The sequence below is a fragment of the Orbicella faveolata genome, unplaced genomic scaffold (genome assembly GCF_042242905.1).
Source record: "Orbicella faveolata isolate gen_17 unplaced genomic scaffold, um_ofav_v1 contig_14, whole genome shotgun sequence".
Taxonomy (NCBI): Eukaryota; Metazoa; Cnidaria; class Anthozoa; order Scleractinia; family Merulinidae; genus Orbicella; species Orbicella faveolata.
Window position 1 is genome coordinate 10,104,904 of NW_028301541.1, and position 22,645 is coordinate 10,127,548.

General features: G+C 41.0%; 3 protein-coding genes and 1 pseudogene across 3 annotated transcripts in view; 1 reads left to right on the forward strand and 3 right to left on the reverse strand.

Moving 5' to 3' along the window:
* Positions 1 to 442: 442 nt before the first annotated feature.
* LOC110041374 (uncharacterized) overlaps positions 443 to 22,645 on the reverse strand; it is a 66,973-nt gene continuing 44,770 nt past the window's right edge. Inside the window, exons 2-3 of the mRNA XM_089286560.1 lie at positions 1,787 to 2,105; positions 443 to 1,386 (exon numbers count right to left, since the gene is read on the reverse strand). Of these exons, the coding sequence (XP_089142686.1) occupies positions 651 to 1,386; positions 1,787 to 1,842 (792 nt within the window). The 5' untranslated portion in view covers positions 1,843 to 2,105 and the 3' untranslated portion in view covers positions 443 to 650. The remainder of the gene's footprint in view (positions 1,387 to 1,786; positions 2,106 to 22,645) is intronic.
* LOC149113900 (uncharacterized) lies at positions 7,269 to 8,525 on the reverse strand (annotated as a pseudogene).
* On the reverse strand, positions 8,456 to 9,728 carry LOC149113901 (uncharacterized). Its single transcript, XM_089286551.1, has one exon. It carries the CDS (start codon positions 9,419 to 9,421, stop codon positions 8,600 to 8,602), a length of 822 nt encoding a protein of 273 aa, XP_089142677.1. The 5' UTR covers positions 9,422 to 9,728; the 3' UTR covers positions 8,456 to 8,599.
* On the forward strand, positions 10,330 to 12,027 carry LOC149113902 (uncharacterized). The gene is given in 2 exon segments (XM_089286552.1): positions 10,330 to 11,111; positions 11,113 to 12,027. Coding segments are annotated over 2 exon segments (555 nt in total). The 5' UTR covers positions 10,330 to 10,784; the 3' UTR covers positions 11,341 to 12,027.

Here is a 22,645-nt window from a genome sequence, read left to right on the forward strand (position 1 = left end):
AAATTTGTCCAAAACTTGTCCGAAATGGGATAAAAAGTGTCCGAAATTTTTAACGTCTGAAAATTTTTGCAAGTAATGAATTGTCATCATCGGGGTTTTAATAATTTTTCAAGTTTTTAGCTTTGTATGTATAGGTCGAAGCCAAATTTGTTGAAAACTTCAGTCCTCAATAACTATGTGGAAAGGACCGTTGTAAGGGGAGGATGGAGGCCGCTACTAAAAAAAGTCATCAGGGAAATTATATTTTTTTCAGGTAAAAGTCAGGGAAATTTGGAAACTAATGTCTAGCAAACATCAAGGCGATTTTCTTTCTTTTAGCTAGTATGAACTTGGCAAAACTAAAGGGGAAAAAATTGCGTTCAAATACTTGGCCTATTTAGCGAATCTGCCAAGTAACATTTTTTAGAAAGATAGAAATAAAAAAGAAAAGCGTAAACTCAAATTGATCTTCATTTTCCCCTTTATTATTCAGTGATTATTACATCATACGAGGGAAGAAAAACTTGTTTTCATCCATCGGCCCTTACATTTCATCCCATGGTTTAAACTAAGTTTTAATCCTACAGTTGGAAGTAATCAGGAATGGTCCTGCTGTGCGACAACAATGTCTCCAGTTCAGCGGACTTCTTTGTTACCATGACGACTGTACCTCACTTCAGAGGAGCCACCAGGAATTTAAATATGGACCAGCCACCTGAGCCAATCACATCTGCTTCGCTCAGCCAGTCTTCATAGGGAACGGTTGGAGGGGGATCCCTGTAAAGCTTTCCCCCATGAACGCCATACAGCTGACCATCCGCCATGAAGAAGAGGTGCTGAAAACCGCTCCATCCTGCCGTGCCAATGAGCTGGGAATCAACAATCCAGTTGACCCTTTTATCTGTGGGAGGATTTCCCTTTCTAAACTTGTCGTTATGGACGCCATGCAGAATCCCATGTGGATCGAAGAAAAGAAATTTGAATTCGTCCCAACCACCAGATCCCACCTCAAGGGCAGTCGACTGAATCCAGTTGGTTAAGTGGTGTGTTGGGGGAGCTCCCCTGTACAGCTTTCCCTTTTGTACCCCATACAGAAGCCCATTGGGATGAAAGAAGAGGAATTGGTAGGCGTCCCACCCTCCGGAGCCGATAAGCGTTGCTGCAGTGAGCCAGTCATCAGAGGCGCTGGTTGGAAGTGATCCTTTGTAAAGCCTGCCATCCCAGACACCGTACAAGGTGCCGTCTGGGTGGAAGAACAGATGTTGAAAGTGGTTCCAGCCGGATGACCCGATCTTTTTAGCCGATCCAAGCCACGAGTCGGATTTGTCCCGAGGAGGATTTCGCCTGTAGAATTTGCCATCATCCGTAACTCCAAAGAGATCGTTTCCCGGGGAGGGGTCCTGGGCGCTGAAAGAATGAATATTATCGATTAAAACGTAGGGAATTAGAACTTATGCCCGCTTTGCAGTTTTTCGTACGGGGTATTAACTTTAAGGATGTGTAGTTTCGTGCGAACTAAAGGCTGTAAGAAATCTCAAGCCTGGCCTGGCTCAGGAATCTAAAGTAGAATGATGGTTGGGCTGTTATATTTCTTGTTACATTTGTTTCACAAAGCTGAAATTTACCTGGTAGCGGAATTTTTCTTTCTTTTTCTTACAAGTAAACCATAATACCACTGTGGGGTGTTGAAGTGTGGGTAGCGTTTTTAATCAAGACGGCTATGGGCGACTAACTTTCCTTTAACCAAAGGAGGCATGTATAAGACACTGGTGTAAAATGTTATTGAACTCGTCAGTAATGTACCTACCTGGCAATGGTCGCGAAAACACTCAGCAAAATGAACACATGAAACGTGATGCCCATCACTGACCTGCAAGAAATTTATTCTACGTTATAGGCCGCCTCCACACTACGCCGGAGGAATTTGAAAACGGCGATTTCACTCTAAAAACGCATCAAATCTTTTCCGTCCACACTACGCCGGAGAAATTTGAAAACGCATAGATCACCAGTCATTTTCGGATTTGTGTTCGAGGAAAACTCGGTCAGGGAAATCATATGGCTATCGTGATGTCGTCGTTTTCGAAAAGTTCCGTTTTCAAAATGTTTTCCGTCCACACTAAAACCTAAAACTCCTCGAGTTAACAGAGCGTTTTCGCAATTCTCCGTTTTCGTGGCGGATTAGTGTGGACTGTAGGCCTAACCGTAGAAGTAAAGTTGCGGTTTCAAATTTCTCCGTCGTATTGTGGACGGGGTCCATAGAGTGTTTTGTAATGATACGGTTTGAGAAAATGCTGCTGGTGCTTTGATTGTTAGTGAATAGTAAGGTAAAAGTAAGGAGATGGGTGTATAAAATGGTCTAGATAGGCCTTTCCACAAATATCCGGATAGTTTTTGGGAGTTTCCGAGATATTTAGAAAATATTGAGATACTTAGAGAATTTAGGGATAGGAGAAATATTCATCGCTTTTTTGGCTGAGCGTTGTGTTTTCCGCAAAAACCTATTTTCTGCAGAAACCTTTGAAATTTTTTTTGCCTAAGTAATTCAAAATCGGTTCATCAGATAAAAACTTGAATACCTTGTAATTCCGAAAGTAATGGCTCTCGTTACTTTCAGATTTAGCAGGCAAAAGGGGTCGCTACTTTCGGGTAGCCGTTACTTTCGGATGGTTACAAAAACGTTTGTAATACGAAGTTAACAATTCCGTTATGCGCATGTGTGTTCCTAACCACCCTCAAAAACAAAGCAGACTGTATAAAGAAAAAAGGCCTCAAATGTTGGCACTGAAGGGCAAAAGTAACTGATGGTCGCATTATACATCTGTGATAATAGGTTTTTGGCCTGGGAAAGCACTTCTGTAAAAACCTGGGAAATTCTCTTGCTGCGGGGATCAGTACCGGATCTGTTACAGGGAATTACCTTGGGAGACGTCAACAGCACTCAGAACTCAGATCCAACGATACCGTTTTAATCCAAGAACACAACCAAAATGCAACCGGAACATAACCGGAATGCAGCCAGAATGTAACCAAAGAATATTTCACAACGCACGACTATTTAAGCCGAAAGCGCAATTCTAAAGGATTACGTAAAGCTATTAAAAATTCTTAACAAAATATTATCTAATACATCACAGAAAGCTCGATTGGCTCTAACGGAATTCAACGTTTACAAGATTAATAACTTTCAAAACAACACAGGTAGATAACAGTTTAACAAAAGACTATCGCAGGTCGCAATTACAGTTGAACGCTTATTACAGTTATGATCCCACAACAAACTAGCAGGTGTCCATTACGGTCAATGAACTGGAAAAGTAACCTGTAACTCAGAAATGCAAAACGAACTAAAACAAGTATATCTATGTTGGATTTCTATATTTTCCGACAGCGAAAGCGAATATGTAAAACGTACTTAATTATCTAATTCTCTCTCCTCACATTCGATCTAAAGTACGGCTTGAACGTTTTATCACATACAGAACGGTTTTTTATTGTAGTTGAGCAGTAATCTTCAAAGAGCCGTTAATTTCGGGTGGGTCGTTACTTTCGGGGGAACCGTTACTTTCGGGATTCAATAGGAAAATAAAATATTAACGTTACTTTCGGGCAGCCGTTATTTCTGGGGGACCGTTACTTTAGGAATTCTACTGTAAGGGATATTTAGAGGTTTTTTCAAGAAATTTAGAAATTTTTTGTGATATTTAGATATTTTTTTGAGAATTTCCGAAAAGATATTTATATTAAGCCGATTGTATGTGATATTGGTGGAAAGGCCTAAGTCTTGATAGAGGAGTTCCAATCGAGTGTCGTAAAATCAAATTCAAAGTAATTACTCTGGTCGATCACAAGTTACTAAGATCATCCAGTGAACCAATTTAAAACTCAAAGCAAGAACATCGAGCTGCCTGAAGCAAAGCGCGGAATATTTGTTAGGAGGGGGGCGAGTCGCTATTATTTTTTTGTATGACACAAAAAGAGTTTACATCAGGTCATTCATAATTGCCAACAAAAGAAAATTGGAAAATGTTGACAAAGAACTTGGTGAAATTAGCAAAAAAAAATCTCATGCGAAATTTTCTAAAGGCGAAACATATGGAAAACCTGGCTTCAGTTTCAGAGAGCATGCCAAATATTTTGCTGCCTATGAGATATTCAAAGATATTTAAGAAAAGTCTTACCTTTGTTGAACTGTGAAGCGGAAAACAGTGAAAATTCAATGTGAAGTTCCAAAGCTTGCTTGAAGTGGTCGGTAATTCACATCAACTGCACGTAGTTAATAGCTTGATGTTTGTGTAGTAATCATGGAATATTGACAGATGCAAGACGTGTGGATCATGAGTGAACAACTGTCTAAACAGCAGTATACTCCACTCATATTGCAGTTGAAACGTTGGCAAATTGCCTTCAACTTCCAGAGGTTGTTTCGATCAGTACTCGCTGACTTCATTTATTCAGCTTTAGTGAGATTTGCATGTATTTTACTTAATCCCAGGTGTGTCAGTAACAGCCTCAACTGGCGTGTGATCAACTATCCAAATAATTGTATAATCTTCTCTTATTCCAATGGAAAAATTGGCCTATTGCTTTAGAATAGAATTTAACCATATGTGCTACAATGTGTTATTGCAGGGAAACCAACCCTAACCCTAACCTTAACCCTAAACCCTAAACTCTAAACCCTAACCCTAAGTCAGACAAAGTATGAAAAGAAGCTTTAAATTCGTTTTTAAAGGCATTTCGAAATCGTTAATGGAAAAAGAAATATTCAAGATTCGTTTTTCAAGGCATTTCGAAATTGTAAATGGGAAAAATAAATATTTCAACCTCCAGAGATTGACTCGATTAGTATTGTACATTCAGCTTAAGGAACATCTGTACATATTTTCCTTAATCCCTTAACTAGTAAAATTAACGTAGAAATTAGGGTGACCGAAATAGAATTATTGTTATATGTTTTTTCTATGATCTTTTGTTTCTATACTAAATAGCACATTTTAAACTGAACAAAAAGATGAAATTCACAGTTCTTCTCCTAAGTAGTTGATATGCCTAAACTTTTTTAGACATAACTCAACTTGATTTTCATAAACATTGTTTTAGTGTTAAAGTTAAATCTTTCTAACATGCATGCATGCATACTTTATTGACTCGTCCCCACGGAGCTTTTCAGAGTCAGTGCATGTTACATTACAAAATGAAACAAAAACGCAGAAAGCTAAACACATGACAATGAAAGCGTAAAAAGAAGACAAAAGGCTGAATAAAATGAAATATAACATTCATGAAGAAGTTTTCGCCCAGAGTAGGCGCTTGAAATCCGTCACGGATGGGCTAAGTTTGAGCTCATTCCACAGAGAGATCGCTCTAAATAGAAAGGTCCTTTAATTTGGACGTTAGCAGTGCGGAAGAGTGGTATGTTCAAAAGTTGATAGTTCCTGGTAGTCTTTGTCGAGAAGGCGGATCTTCTGAGTAGCTTAGCTAACGAGGTTTTTTATTGCCATGTTTCATTAAATACGTGGATGGGAGAGAAAAAGGTACATGGAGTGCAGTATCAGATTCTTTCAATTTAACTTTTTGAGTTATTTTGAATCGATTTTGAAATGCAAGTAGGAAACGAAACCGTTTCAGTTTTCACTTTCTTTGAGCTAAAGAAACATTTATCATTTACAGAGCTTTTTTTAATCAGTTTTAACTAAATTTATCATCCATTTTACATCGAGTTTCTTCATTCTCGTGGTTGCCATGGGTCAGGAAATGGTACGGAAATATATTAGTAGTAATGGACGCTCATATGTGCGGTAACCAATCAGGAGCCGAGAAAGACAATAGGCTATTGTTTGGAGAACAATGGACGCTATTGTTTTCCACATCCAAGATGGCCGCCACAAATTTCAGCCAATCAGGAGCCGAATTAAGAACAATGGATGCTATTGTTTTCCAAATCCAAGATGGCCCCCACAAATTTCAGCCAATCAGGAGCCGAATTAAGAATTCAAGATGGCGGCGCCCACGAAAGTCCGCCATGTTGGAAAACAGCCCACCAGCCTCGACGGAGGACTGGGATCGGTCTCACGGATTTCCATGGCGACACAAATCACGCCAGGGTCACGCAAAAAATGTCATGCAACTTCAAAATCGATACTTACAGTGTCCTGTGGTCCTAAACGACAGAGGTCCATCCAACAAGCGGCCATGATGGAGACTGAGAGACTTGTGTCCGAGGCACTTATATACCTTTCTATTCGTTCCAAAGCATCCTGGGACGCTGACCTCATCGGGAACCAATCCTAGACTTGCCCCACTCCCTTCACAGTCGAAGGGGTAAAAATAGGGGTAAGGGGGTACTCCCCGTTCCAAAGCATCCTGGGCTGATGACCTCATCGGGAACCAATCTTAGACTTGTCCCACTCCCTTCGCAGTCGAAGGGGTAAAAATTGGGGTGAGGGGGTACTCCCCATTCCAAATCCTAGATTTGTCCCACTCCCTTCTCGCCCAAAGGGGTAAAATAGGGATAAGGGGGTACTCCCTCTTAGTCTACTATTTAAAACCTTCACACGTTTTGAAAAGGACCAAAACAAAGTTTGTTGACTCACGAAATGGAAGTTAGAAGAAGTCGAAGACTACTAGGATTGACCCCGAAGTAGATGAGTTCAAGGACAAATGTTTCATCTGTCAAGGCGACCTTGTCATTGACTCCTTGACTCGATGTAGTGGAAAACTTATTGCTGTGGAAAATTTTTGCACAAGAGATGTTTGCAACAGGAGTTACAATACTCAGATAAGTGCGGACATTGCAAAACCTCAAATCCTCGGGGGAATGAAGATGAGGCACAACTTGCACCTTGGGAGGAGGTGGTACGAGAGAGGATTACCAACGCAACGAATGCCATCAATAGGTATCGGCGAGGGGGACGGCCTTATCGTATTCACAATCGTAATATTGTTTCGTGGAGGACCTTGCCGTACCATGCGAGTCTTTCCATCTGGTTTGAATTTTATACAAGACTCACCATCTTCGTGCAGCAAAGGGGAAACGCTACCCTGTACATCCATGCCTATGTCAACTTGCCGTGGATGACCATTACTCAATCAATAAGACAGACGGTGTATGAAATGTTCAGTAGAAACATCCCAACGGAAGTAATGCTCTGCGTACGCGAAGTAAAGTTTAGGTTATTGTTCCTATCGTGGCTGCACTACGACGCTGAGGATCAAGTGATTATCAACAGATTAACTCTTCAGTCATCTTTTTCACCCCCCATTTACCCTGAAGACACAGCTTGGGTGTAACGTGTAACTTTTATTGTAACTCAAAAAACTCGTAAAACAAAACAAAAACAAAAACAAAGAGTCTGAGTCTTTATAACGTTTATTGAATAATGATAATAAAAATAATAACATGAGCTCCGAAAGAGAATTGGTTACAATTTTTAACTCTTTAACTCTTGACCGTCGGTATTCCACAAAGTGTTGGGAACTAAACTCGTTTCCAGTTTCACAGACTCTTGGTCCCTGGCCCCAGAACGCACGATATTCTGCCCTAGTTTTCTTGCTTTTGGTCATGAAGTCTTTGCCTGATCCGTTCCTTATTCTTGGCATAGTAACTTCTCCAATACTCGTTGATCCGTTCCCTGTTGTTTTTACAGTATTGTCTTCGATAATTTCTGATGTGCTCCTTGTTCTGTTGACAATAGGCTCTCTGGCTGCTGGCGAGTCGTTCCTTGTTGTTTTCATACCATCTTCTACGACGGGTTTTGAGAATCCCGACGTTCTTTGCACGATATCTCTTTTGTTGGGCCAGGATTCGCTGTTTGTTCTTGGCATAATATTTTTTGTGGTAGGCCTTTTTACAGACAACCCTCTGGTCATTCCCTGACAGTTGATTGGAGCAATTCATCTTGCATGTGTGGCGTCTTACAAATAATGACTAAAACCCTGGAATCACACACTCTTATAAGAGTCACATGGCTAATTCAGGTCTTAACCTCTTCTTCTACTTCCTCTTCGTCATCATCGTCGGGGAGTAACTTCTTCCGCATTAGTCTGTTTAGCAGGAATTTTCGTTTTGCCACTGCCGACTCGGCCGCTTCGTCAAAATCCATGTCGTCTTCCTCAATAAAGCGTCGAAGAGTCTTCATGACTTTACGGTGTATTGCGTCGTGTTTGATACGGTGAGTCCATTTTAGACGCTCTAAGTATTAAAGTCCTTCGTAGCCTTCTTCTACTTACAGGTAATAGGACGTTGAAAGCAGCATTTTCGGCATAGTTCTGGGATTTTCCCTTATCCAGGAACTGCTGGACTTCCTTCCGGTAGGTTTCTTTGACGTCTTCCCCGACGTTTTGACGTAGCGGACTCCACGGATCTGGTTCATCGTCGTCCGCTTCTTCTTCCTCTTCGGAGCTGCTACTATCTTCATCTTCTTCCTGTTCCTCTTCAGGCTCCTCTTCATCCACCTCTTCTTCCTCTTCAACGTTCTCATCATTGTTATCTTCCACGGGGCCAAAAATATCTGTTGAACGATCATCCATGATTCTCGTCGACCTTCACCCAAGACAACGTACTTCAAACGAACCGAGTCGATTAAACTGATGTTTAATATACCATTTTGGGCAATGATCAGACATCCTCTCTCTTTCTTCGATGCCAGCGTGGGTATCCTTCGTGCGTCATGAGGTGACTAAACACGCGTTTCCTGTCATCACCGCCGGGATGTAAATCCAGGACCGTGTACCCAAACGATCGTTCCGTCACTTTTTGATACGCGTCCATCATGTCTTGCCAGCAAGTGGGAAAAGTTTGAAGCAGTAAATTCTTCATCCCTAATTGATCTCTCGGATTTTTGAAGGCTACGATGTAGTGGGCGTTCCTGGAAATACTCTTGGCGTATTTCCCTGGTGGAAACATGTCTTGGCACAAGTACAACACGGTGATATTTTGATGATGAGAGTGTTTAGTGAATAAGTCTAGCAACGCTTTGTCCTCACCTCCCTCTGCCATCAGATCGTCCAGTACGAGTAATCCACCCTTCGGAAACCATGACTTGAGATGGTCTGACTCTGGAATCCCTTCGTGAAATTGCACACCAGCGTCTTCCATGTCTCTAAATCCGTCTTGCCACGCCCCGTAGCAATAATGAATCGTAGTGGGAGGGTTTACAAACAATTCTTCCAAGTGATCCAAGAGTAACGATTCGGTAAAACAAGTCTTGCCACAACCAGAAGGGCCCACGATCAAAATACTGGAGGGTGTCTTGAACCGAAACGCTTCTCCCATTTCTATTCTACCAGGGATCCCATGGTGCTTTTCGGTAGGAAATGTGATATTTGGGACATCTCGTGTCTTTTCTGATCCACTGCTTTCACAACTATGTTTTTCGTGACGAATTCTATTGTCTGCACGGGAGAATAGTCTATGACAACATCGACAATAAAGGGACATGACTCCTTGCTAGTTTGACTCAAAATGAATTGAGGCAGTTAATGCCTTAGTTTTATACATGATTAATGATCGAGTTGACGAGTGTGGTGGAGGCGGTGGCGGTGGTGGTGGTGGTGGTGGTGGTGGTGAATGTGATGGTGGTGCAGGTAATGGATGTGGTGGTGGTGGTGAATGTGGTGAATGTGGTGGTGGTGGTGGATGTGGAGGTGGTGGATTCGGTGGTGGTGGTGTAGGTAATGGATGTGGCTGTGGTGGTAAATGTGGTGGATGTGGCGGTGGTGGCGGTGGTGGTGAATGTGGTTTTGGTGGCGGTGGTAAATGTGGTGGTGGTGGTGGATGTGGTGGTGGATGCGGTGGTGTTGGCGGTGGTAAATGTGGTGGTGGTGGTAAGTGTGGTGGTGGTGTAGGTGGTGGATGCAGTGGTGGTGGTGTAGGTGGTGGATGTAGTGGTGGTGGTGAATGTGGTGGATGTGGTGGTGGTGGTAAATGTGGTGGATGTGGCAGTGGTGGTGGTGAATGTGGTGGTGGTGGCGGTGGAGGTGGATGTGGTGGGAAATTTGGTGGTGGTGGTAAATGTGGTGGTGGTGTAGGTGGTGGTGGTGGTGGTGTAGGTGGTGGATGTGGCTGTGGTGATGAATGTGGTGGATGCGGCGGTGGTGGTACATGTGGTGGTGATATAGGAGGTGGTGGTGGTGAATATGGTGGTTGTAATGGTGCATGTGGTGGTGGTGGTGAATGTGGTGGTGGTAGTGAATGTGGTGGTGGTGGTAAATGTGGTGGTGGTGGCGGTGGTGGCGGTGGTGGCGGTGGTGGCGGTGGTGGCGGTGGTGGCGGTGGTGGTGAATGTGGTGGTGGTGGATGTGGTGGTGGTGGTAAATGTGGTGGTGGTGGTGGTGGTGGTGGATGTGGTGGTGGTAAATGTGGTGGTGGTGTAGGTGGTGGTGGTGGTGGTCGTGGTAAATGTGGGGGTAGTGGATGAGGTAGTGGTGGTGTCGTAAAAGACGGTATGAAAACAACAAGGAACGACTCGCCAGCAGCCAGAGAGCCTATTGTCAACAGAACAAGGAGCACATCAGAAATTATCGAAGACAATACTGTAAAAACAACAGGGAACGGATCAACGAGTATTGGAGAAGTTACTATGCCAAGAATAAGGATGGGTACACGGTCCTGGATTTACATCCCGGCGGTGATGACAGGAAACGCGTGTTTAGTCACCTCATGACGCACGAAGGATACCCACGCTGGCATCGAAGAAAGAGAGAGGATGTCTGATCATTGCCCAAAATGGTATATTAAACATCAGTTTAATCGACTCGGTTCGTTTGAAGTACGTTGTCTTGGGTGAAGGTCGACGAGAATCATGGATGATCGTTCAACAGATATTTTTGGCCCCGTGGAAGATAACAATGATGAGAACGTTGAAGAGGAAGAAGAGGTGGATGAAGAGGAGCCTGAAGAGGAACAGGAAGAAGATGAAGATAGTAGCAGCTCCGAAGAGGAAGAAGAAGCGGACGACGATGAACCAGATCCGTGGAGTCCGCTACGTCAAAACGTCGGGGAAGACGTCAAAGAAACCTACCGGAAGGAAGTCCAGCAGTTCCTGGATAAGGGAAAATCCCAGAACTATGCCGAAAATGCTGCTTTCAACGTCCTATTACCTGTAAGTAGAAGAAGGCTACGAAGGACTTTAATACTTAGAGCGTCTAAAATGGACTCACCGTATCAAACACGACGCAATACACCGTAAAGTCATGAAGACTCTTCGACGCTTTATTGAGGAAGACGACATGGATTTTGACGAAGCGGCCGAGTCGGCAGTGGCAAAACGAAAATTCCTGCTAAACAGACTAATGCGGAAGAAGTTACTCCCCGACGATGATGACGAAGAGGAAGTAGAAGAAGAGGTTAAGACCTGAATTAGCCATGTGACTCTTATAAGAGTGTGTGATTCCAGGGTTTTAGTCATTATTTGTAAGACGCCACACATGCAAGATGAATTGCTCCAATCAACTGTCAGGGAATGACCAGAGGGTTGTCTGTAAAAAGGCCTACCACAAAAAATATTATGCCAAGAACAAACAGCGAATCCTGGCCCAACAAAAGAGATATCGTGCAAAGAACGTCGGGATTCTCAAAACCCGTCGTAGAAGATGGTATGAAAACAACAAGGAACGACTCGCCAGCAGCCAGAGAGCCTATTGTCAACAGAACAAGGAGCACATCAGAAATTATCGAAGACAATACTGTAAAAACAACAGGGAACGGATCAACGAGTATTGGAGAAGTTACTATGCCAAGAATAAGGAACGGATCAGGCAAAGACTTCATGACCAAAAGCAAGAAAACTAGGGCAGAATATCGTGCGTTCTGGGGCCAGGGACCAAGAGTCTGTGAAACTGGAAACGAGTTTAGTTCCCAACACTTTGTGGAATACCGACGGTCAAGAGTTAAAGAGTTAAAAATTGTAACCAATTCTCTTTCGGAGCTCATGTTATTATTTTTATTATCATTATTCAATAAACGTTATAAAGACTCAGACTCTTTGTTTTTGTTTTTGTTTTGTTTTACGAGTTTTTTGAGTTACAATAAAAGTTACACGTTACACCCAAGCTGTGTCTTCAGGGTAAATGGGGGGTGAAAAAGATGACTGAAGAGTTAATCTGTTGATAATCACTTGATCCTCAGCGTCGTAGTGCAGCCACGATAGGAACAATAACCTAAACTTTACTTCGCGTACGCAGAGCATTACTTCCGTTGGGATGTTTCTACTGAACATTTCATACACCGTCTGTCTTATTGATTGAGTAATGGTCATCCACGGCAAGTTGACATAGGCATGGATGTACAGGGTAGCGTTTCCCCTTTGCTGCACGAAGATGGTGAGTCTTGTATAAAATTCAAACCAGATGGAAAGACTCGCATGGTACGGCAAGGTCCTCCACGAAACAATATTACGATTGTGAATACGATAAGGCCGTCCCCCTCGCCGATACCTATTGATGGCATTCGTTGCGTTGGTAATCCTCTCTCGTACCACCTCCTCCCAAGGTGCAAGTTGTGCCTCATCTTCATTCCCCCGAGGATTTGAGGTTTTGCAATGTCCGCACTTATCTGAGTATTGTAACTCCTGTTGCAAACATCTCTTGTGCAAAAATTTTCCACAGCAATAAGTTTTCCACTACATCGAGTCAAGGAGTCAATGACAAGGTCGCCTTGACAGATGAAACATTTGTCCTTGAACTCATCTACTTCGGGGTCAATCCTAGTAGTCTTCGACTTCTTCTAACTTCCATTTCGTGAGTCAACAAACTTTGTTTTGGTCCTTTTCAAAACGTGTGAAGGTTTTAAATAGTAGACTAAGAGGGAGTACCCCCTTATCCCTATTTTACCCCTTTGGGCGAGAAGGGAGTGGGACAAATCTAGGATTTGGAATGGGGAGTACCCCCTCACCCCAATTTTTACCCCTTCGACTGCGAAGGGAGTGGGACAAGTCTAAGATTGGTTCCCGATGAGGTCATCAGCCCAGGATGCTTTGGAACGGGGAGTACCCCCTTACCCCTATTTTTACCCCTTCGACTGTGAAGGGAGTGGGGCAAGTCTAGGATTGGTTCCCGATGAGGTCAGCGTCCCAGGATGCTTTGGAACGAATAGAAAGGTATATAAGTGCCTCGGACACAAGTCTCTCAGTCTCCATCATGGCCGCTTGTTGGATGGACCTCTGTCGTTTAGGACCACAGGACACTGTAAGTATCGATTTTGAAGTTGCATGACATTTTTTGCGTGACCCTGGCGTGATTTGTGTCGCCATGGAAATCCGTGAGACCGATCCCAGTCCTCCGTCGAGGCTGGTGGGCTGTTTTCCAACATGGCGGACTTTCGTGGGCGCCGCCATCTTGAATTCTTAATTCGGCTCCTGATTGGCTGAAATTTGTGGGGGCCATCTTGGATTTGGAAAACAATAGCATCCATTGTTCTTAATTCGGCTCCTGATTGGCTGAAATTTGTGGCGGCCATCTTGGATGTGGAAAACAATAGCGTCCATTGTTCTCCAAACAATAGCCTATTGTCTTTCTCGGCTCCTGATTGGTTACCGCACATATGAGCGTCCATTACTACTTATATTAAGATCACGGATCGAAATTAGAAAAAATTGACATTTTGAAAAAAAATTTCGGGAAAAAAATTAAATTATAACACTGCTGATTTAATAACTTTGAAGGCTGGAAAAAACATTTCAGGATACTATGATGACAATGATGGCACGTTGTCCTCAATGAAAAGTCAAATTTGCATGTTACAAATGTATCAGTCCAAATAAATGGGTTGAAAGGATGGCTGTAAAGGGGGAGATCGAGGCGCTAATTTATCTGATATTTTTTAGTTATTTAGTCTGGGAAATATTGTTTTTAAGAAGAAAATGTTAGAGAATTTTGAAAACCGATGGCTGTAGTAACTATGGATACGCCCAAACAGGTTTAAACGTTTTTTATTTTTTATTGTTAGCTCGTTTCATTTCTAACGGCAGAATTTAAGTAATAGTAATAACATTTTTTAATATATACACGTACAAGCTAAGGCGTTTTTAGAGCGTTTTTCAATTGAGTGTCGTAAAACCAAAACCAAACCATTACTTACCAATTAGACTACTCAGTCAATCTCAAACCAAAGTAAAATTGAAACCAAAACCAAAGTAATTGCCCGATTACTCTCGACACTCAATTGAAAGCCGCTCTATCGATCGTCTATATAATGATTTCTGGAGGTATTTTGAATCGTATTAGAAATTCAAATGGAAGAAGAAAAGTGTGTTTAACTTTGAGAGACTCGAAGACTCATTTAGCATTCACAGAGTTTGTATAATCAACTTTAATTGAACTACTGTTTTACATCGAGTTGCTCTTTCTATAGAAAACATATTGCGGCAATGAAATTTAAATTCCATATTTCTATCTTCTACATTCAATTCTGAGCAACGAAAAACAGCAATTTTCATAACTCCCGGCTTTCGCTTTTACCGGCTTTCTTTGTGATTAGAGAGCTTAAGCAAACCAGGCTGGCAACGGCAATGAGAACACCATCATACAAAAGGTTAAAGGAGTAGAACAATAGCTGTACACGTGCGTTATAAATCCTTTACATTTCCTTGCCGTACCCTGCACAACAACAACAACAACAGCAACGTGTAATGACTAAGTTCTGCGTATTTTACAGAACGTGAACGACGGCGGCTAATTTTGTAATTTCTAAATTCGTATTTTGATTTGGAATTTAATGCTGGCGCTACATATTTTACATGTAGCTGGAACAGATCTAGAAAATTGCAAACTTCGAAGGTAAAATATAAATTCATTTTTTGGGGGGGGCGTTGTCATCGCAGTGACTGCGTAACGTGTAACGTGTTCTAAACAATACAGAGATAGAAAACTTGGGTGTAAATTGCACCACTGTTCGCTGAGATTAGAGCTTGGAATCGCTCGTAAATCTAGCCTGAATTTTTCTGGGCTTACTCTAAAACAAACCCATACAAGCTTACTTTGGCATAGACTGCCGAAAAACTTGAAACCTAAAATAAACCATCCACGTCCCTGATAATCCCCTAATGTCGTTATAACATTGTTGCTGTATTCGATACAAAAAGGAGAATTGAGAAGATTTGCCAATCGTTTTCTGCTCCTCCCCCAAATTTTCATGCAAAGAGGGGGTGAATAGGGGTATGTAAATCCGCCGATCCCTGCCTTTTTTTCTCACCAAATCCGTCGATCCGTCAGTATTTTTTGTTTAAATCCGAAACCACGACCACATGTGGAATTAGAAGTGTAAAAGTTCAAAGGTAAACTGGTAAATGTTAATGCCATTGTTAATTTCGCACAAATAGTATAAAGAAGGCAACATGCTTGATGGCTATAACACAGTACAATTTCAATAACAGTCTCACACCTGAGTTTAAATGAGCTTCGTTCGAAAACCGAAATAATTTGGATGAACTCATTACCATACCGTGCAAGGTTGAAGAAGGATCTATGATCAAAATTTCGTTTAGGATCCAAGTTCCGAACATCAAGACAGGCACAATCCGGAATCCGCGCCAAAATTCACACTTTTTCTGTATAAGGTCGAATAACAGTGAAAACAGAACCTAAAGTTCTCTTGCTTGCGAAATGGTAAATAATAAAATCAAGTAAACACGCCAGTCACTGCATGTGACTGGCGTGTGAAATGCATCGAGTGATCAGCTGTCAGTGAGTGATCAGCTGGCCAAACAAAACTGCTGTTTATGTCATACTAGTTTTTTTTCCAAGAGATTTTGCTTATTTCTTAAAAATTAAGCAAGAATTAATCTCTTGTTGCAGAAGCTTACAAGACGTTTCTTAAGCATTTTGAGATGAAAGAAAAATATATATATTTAGACGATTCCATTGGAATATATGGGGCATCCTTGTTGGGCATAGTTTCTCGTGCAATTAACACGTGCGAATGCGCGCGCACAAACACAACATTGTTGATTTACGATGTGAAGTTTATATGAAATATATGAGCATCGCACCGGTATCGCGGAGGTCACGGGTTCGAATCCCGTTGAAGCCCTGATTTTTTTTTTCAGGCTTCTTCTTTCCAATTGCTTAAATTGGAAAATTAACTGCGATGATCATTCTTCACTTTCATTGTTGATTTACTTCACATGAAGTAATCTCAACAAGAAAATACATGGTTGTTTTTCGCTAAACGAGTACGGTGACCCCAAGTTTAAATGTATAAATTTAAATGGAATGCCCTTGACTACTGGTGAAAAACTCACCTTTCAGGTGTTTTTATTTGAATGCTTTGATTTAAAACTAGAACGATATCACACATCTTGAGGATATGCTGAGTTGAGCGAATTCTTTATTGTGTTTCATAATCCCCCATTTCCTTACAATTAAAATAGCTATTGTTAGATTAAAGTCTATTTTATTGAACTGCTCCAATATTTTACTGCGGGAAATGTTTTTCTAAGGAATATGTTAAAGTTCCCCTTTCTGATATTGAGAATGCTCATCTATTTTGCCAACAAAAGACCATTATGACCTCTGTTTTTTTATTTTGTATTTGTATTTTGTATAACGCATTTACTAAGGAGAGCAAGTTTTAGATTAATTGTAAATACACCTTTTTCTTTGGAATCATCTTAAATAATGAAATGAAAATAAAGTGTTTGGTTAACTCGAAGAAATCGCTAATATCAACCGTCGCAAAATGTTCTTCTCCTTGTGACACCAACCCAAAAACTTACACTATTATATCATTCATGAATGTTAAATGTGCGGAGTTGATTTTTTTACTTCCTCTTGGAAAGCAGTGAATATTAAGCCTACAAATATCTTTTTTAATGATAGCCTTTAACTGTTTGCGTTGTTCTAAAAAGTGAGAGTAGTATACAACAGTCCTGTAGACCATGTCATAGCTACCTGTAACCAGACAACGTTTCTTTTTTAATCCATAGCTGTATTTAAACGCATTTTGTTATCTCCTGATCTTTTTTGATCTTAAGGAGCTTTCCTCCTCAAACTTTATTTGGATTCGAATCTCACACAAATGTAAATTGGATTGCAAAACGTAATGCTCGACTACAGTTTTGTTTTGTCCAACCAGAGTATTGAATTAATTGGACAGCGGCCTTCATATGGCCTTCCAAGTGAAACTGATCTAAAATTTTATATGAGACTTATGCGGTTGCCAATGGGACTGCCAACTATCTTATTCCTAATAATACAAATGTACTAAAATTGAACTATGCATGTCGCTATCTATATGGGCCATTAAATCCAAGTAGTTATCTCTAGGTGAAGTTGAACCAGCAGATACGCCTGAAGGAAATGATGAGTCACCTAATGATACAGGAACTGCCATTAAAAGTCCTGCATCCCGAGAACCAAACCCTCAGTTAAGAGGACCGATTAAGAAGAGGTACGAGTACTAACTACAGTGCTGGAAATAAATTTCGTTACGTAGAAGGACGCACGTCCTTTCAAATTAATACTTCGGCCGGACACAGCAGGGACATTTTCTTTTGCCTGACCTAAAACTGAGTTGAAACTTTCATGAAGCAAGGGTGATGACGCTGAGACGATTTGTAATTCACGTTACGTGAGATAACTTTTAACACAATACGTTTGCAGAATTATAAATAGTGTATTACGACGGGAGGTGAGGTGAAGCAAGGCGATGCGAAAATTTGCATGCATTGCCAAAAGAAGATACTAAAATCATTTAGGGCGCTGCATTAACTTCATCAGTGTAGAATTTTAACGCCACAAACATGCTATCTGCCCGAAGCTGTGTGTATGGTTTTAATTTCCTTTTCAATTAAATGCTGTTTTGGAACAGTTATAACTTAGTAGGTTTGTCATTTACAAATGGCAAATCACAAAATGAAGCAGAAAATAATCCAGATCCCTCCAGGTTGGTTCTTACTTGTGATAAAGTAACTCAGATCACGCAGCTTAAACTTTAAGCCGAAGTGTTTAAATAAATGTCTTCAGTGTAGCGCTACGTAGTAAAAGCTCAAATAAGATACTAATGTGGCACACAACAAAATACATAGCACTAAGGCTATATGGCTTGTGCAACCGTCTGATGCAAAAAACCCAAAAAACCCAGAGGGGAAAATGGGAACGTATTCCCCAACCAAATGCAGGCGTACTAATCTCTGAGAGATAGAAGTGATTACAAAATTTCTAGACCTTCAAATATGAATTAGTCCTAAAGTAAAATTTGAAAGTTCGGGAGCTGACATAAATATATTAAAATATACTTTACAGTTTGGTTATTCCGAACGTAAGGCCCAGCCCACACTGCGTCGGAGAAATTTGAAAACGGCGGTTTTACTCCGGAAACGCATCAAATGTTTACCGTCCATAATACACCGGAGAAATTTGAAAACGCAACAATTACTGGCTGCAGAAAAGTTTGAGTGCACCCTTGAGGGTTAGGGTTAATCGCATGATTATAAAGACGTCAACGTTTTCGAAAACCCCCATTGTCAAAATGTTTTCCGTCCACACTGAAACGCAAAGCAGGCGTTTTCAAATTCCTCCGGTTTAAAGAGCGTTTTTGAAAAGCTCAGTTTTCGTGCCGTATTAGTGTGGAAGGTAGGCCTAACCGTAGAAATAAAGCTGCGTTTTCAAATTTCTCCGGCGTAGTGTAGACGAGGGGGCCTAAACGCCGAAAGTCTATTATTGGTTTTGTTTAGTTCCTAATTGGGTAAAGCGGGCCTCACGTTTATTTGAACCAACAGTAATTCACCAAACGCGATTAACTTGGCCCGATCATGAATTGTCTTGCTTTAGATATACTTCATACCCCGGTATATTAATCTTAGGCAGCGTTCACAATACGCCGGAGACATTTAAAAACGCAGCTTTATTGCTACGGTTAGGCCTACCGTCTACACTAATACGTCATGAAAACGGAGGTTTTCCAAAACGCTCTTCAAACCAAAGGAATTTGAAAACGCCGGCTTTGCGTTTTCATGTGAACGGAAAACATTCAAGTTTTAAAAACTGAACTTTCCGAAAACAATGGCGCTACGATAATCATGTGATTTCCGTTTTTAAATTACTTGATGTCGATTACCCACGAAGGTACATACTGAAGCTAAGTACACATGTACAAGAGGCTCAAACAGGTCAGTTACATTCGTAACCAGCCCCGAGAGACCCTAAGAGCGTGTGCGTGGAAGGCTAGTCGATTACAAGCCTAAAATTTACCACTTAGCCAACGTGCATCTGGATGACTTATTAACTGACCCATTGACTGACTGAATGAATGAACTACTGGCTGACTGACTGACTGACTGACTGACGGACGGACTGACGGACTGACGGACGGACTGATGGACTGACGGACGGACTGACGGACGGACTGACGGACGGACTGACGGACTGACGGACTGACGACTGACGGACTGACGGACTGACGGACGGACGGACTGACGGACTGACGGACTGACTGACTGACTGACGGACGGACGCACTGACTGACTGCCAGGACTGACTGACGGACGGACTGACTGACTGACCAACTGACTGACTGAATTAACGATTGACTCGCTGATTGCTTGACTAACTGACCGACTGATTGAGTCTCTCGCCTGAAAACTCAGTCTCAGCTTATCTCGGAACCCTGAACAAAACTTGTAATACATGATCTCATTCCTTGTCTCGTCTGAAAACTCAATCTCAACCTACATCGCAAACCTGAACAAAACCAGTATTACAGGATCTTATTTCCTGATACATGCACTGAAGGAGGCATTTTAAAAACTTGTAACACGTGTAACGTATGCTAGGTATGCCATTTTCTGCGACATTGTAGTACAGCAATGATCAATGAACTACTGTACACCAGATTAGCAAAGGCGACAAATATTAACGCAAATGTAGACAGAAAACTACAAAAGGGCGTATTAAAGCGTTCAGGAAGATATTACATCTTGATGAAATCTATCAAACACGAAAGACAGTGTTTCACAACATTTCCAAACACCGAGAAGAGCCTGAGTTGAAAATACGACGCGCAGCGGAGTATTTTTGACGAACTTCGGGGTGTTTGGAAATGCGGTCAAACACTGTCTTGAGTGTTTGATATATCTTCTCAATCGAAACACAAATTAAGGAGAAAACGGAGAAGTAAAATCGTAAAAAATTATGGGATCAGATATCCTGGCACCGTCACGGTCATGATTACCTCTGTTTAAACTTGATGCATTGTTAATGAGTTTTAGAAGAAGGACGTTAATGCATTTTTTTTTAAAGTACAATAAAAACCCGCGTATAAGAACCTACAATTTTTTGAAATCTGACAAAATAGGTTCTTGTATTTTGGGCTAGTTATTGGCAATTTAGGCTAGGTAGGTTCATAATTTCTATAACGGAGATTAAGTTGTTGATTACCAGAAAAATATATAAACTTGGGTTTGGTCCTTAAATATGCAGTATTTATTGACAACTGTATTATATAGTAAGGCTAACACAACCGCTTACAGAATGTATATGTAGTTGCAACCCCTCGATTATCAAAATGGCGGCTCGTCGGGAGAAGACCCTTGCAAAGGCTGGGTCACGTGGTACAAAATCTCCAAAAAATTTTGGCGATTTTTATCACGTGACATTTTGAGAAGACCAAAACAAAATGGCAGCCAAAGTTGAGTTCGAAATTTACCTTAGGAAGCGGAAACGTTATGGACGAGGCAGTGATGGCTTCCTAGAGAGGTAACACATTATTTTCGCTGGGTTTTTGGAAGCAGGTCGCCTATTCAAAGAATCTAGGGAGCTAGGGTTACGTAAATGATATCCAGAAATGTAAGTTGCCTGTTTGTACTTTTCCCCCTGTTGGGTGATAACCTTGCAAGTGTTTGTGTTTGTAAAGTTTTTTTGTGTGTGCAAAAGCAATAAAAATGTGAAAAAAAAAGAAGAAAAAGAAAAACTTTGCATGGAAGACTGTCTGTATCGACGCCCTGTTTGGTATTTGCAATCCTTGTGCGCGCGCTGAATCGCATTAGCAGGAACACGCGGGAAAACTGTGTTAAAAGTAGTGGAAAGTACACGATTGTTCCAACATTATATTGACCCGTCACATGCAGTAGTTTTTTTGTGCGTGTTTCTCCAACCAGGAGAAGGGCAGCCTCTCCTTTGTTATGGATGAAAATAAAGGAATTATAGAATTGATACTGCCTTCACCTTAGACAAAGGACTCAGAGATCCATTAGCATTGAGTTAACAATGGTCTTGATTTTTTATAAACTAATAGACCATACTGAAATCTGTGCTTGACCTTGATTGAGCATGTCTTTTCTTACTGTCCAATTATGAGAAGATAAAGATTGAGATTACCATTCTAGTAATTATGTATAATGAAAAATAATAATTATCTTCTGATTGTGTCGAGAAATCATATCAATTATCCTTTACTGATTAGTGATATGCAAGATTCTTACAATTGCGTTCAGTTGTGACAAACAATTCAAGTCCAGTGATTGTCTTATCATACAAAAGGATGCTTGCTTCTGAAGTTCTAAGGCTCTCACAAATTCGTTCCTGAATAAAAAGCTTTTAACACGAGATAGCGAGCGAGATTTAAAGTTTGCAAAACTCACAACAAACATTGCGGCGCGAGGTCTGCCTCGTAAAACTTTGTTTCCGTTAAGTTTAGTGAGCTGTTTGCGATATCTCTTATTTTTACCTTCGAAAGCATCCATACTTCAAGCAATTTCAAAGGAAAAAACATTTTTTAACCGCTGTGCTGGAACGTAAATGAATATTATGATGATGTTGCGATCGATCGCGCCGGCTATCATTCCAAAAAACAGCTGGAAAAGACTAATCTTCAGGTTTTCTTTGTTCTTTTGTTGTGCCAGTCTCACCTTCGGGTGTTTATGGTACTCTTCTTCTACCGCTTATGCTGCTAACGACAACAGAGAAAAAGAAAACACTGTTGCTATGCAACAGAACAGTTCACCCTTAATTCATGACTTAAACACAATGAAAGGTACAGTGAAAAGTTACCTTTAAAAAAATAGCACAGCCATTCAAAACAGTACAGTTCCAAGCCTGAAAAATCGCATCTAGTTCTAAAAGTCTCACAAACAACAGAAAACTGTTTTGAGCCACCTTAACTGCAACCCACAAAAGAACCTGTTTGATCTTGCTTGGCTAACAGGTTCTTTTATTTTTTTGGTATTAAAATGGGACATTTCTACCCGCAGGTTCTTAATCCACTAGCAGTTCTTATTACACGCGGATTTTACTGTAAAACATTACCTAACTTTTGCGACTAACATTAACGCAAATGCAAACAGGATCTTTAAAATTACAAAAGGAACATACTAAAGCGTTCAGGAAGATATCGCATCTTGATGAAAGAAGTTAATGCATTTTGTTAAAAAATCGCACAACATTCGAAATCCAGTATCTGAGAGCTGGCATGAAATGTGTGAATCGTCTACGATAAAATTTAGGACAAAATTTGTCCTTTTGAATCTGAAATTAAGACGCTTACTTATTAAGGATGCAAAAATTAACGATCCTTGAAATCAGTAACACGACAACTTAGCTCGTATTGTATTTAATTTACACCATTGCATCACAAAGCGTTTATTTCCTGTTAAAGTTATTGTTAACAAAAGGCTTTCTACTGATCTGTCACGATTGATTTTTTGCATTAATTACCCTTCATCTCTCACAA

Excerpts from the sequence above, each read along its gene's own strand:
- LOC149113901 (XM_089286551.1), bottom strand. The coding sequence starts at position 9,421 with ATGTCCCTTTATTGTCGATGTTGTCATAGACTATTCTCCCGTGCAGAC.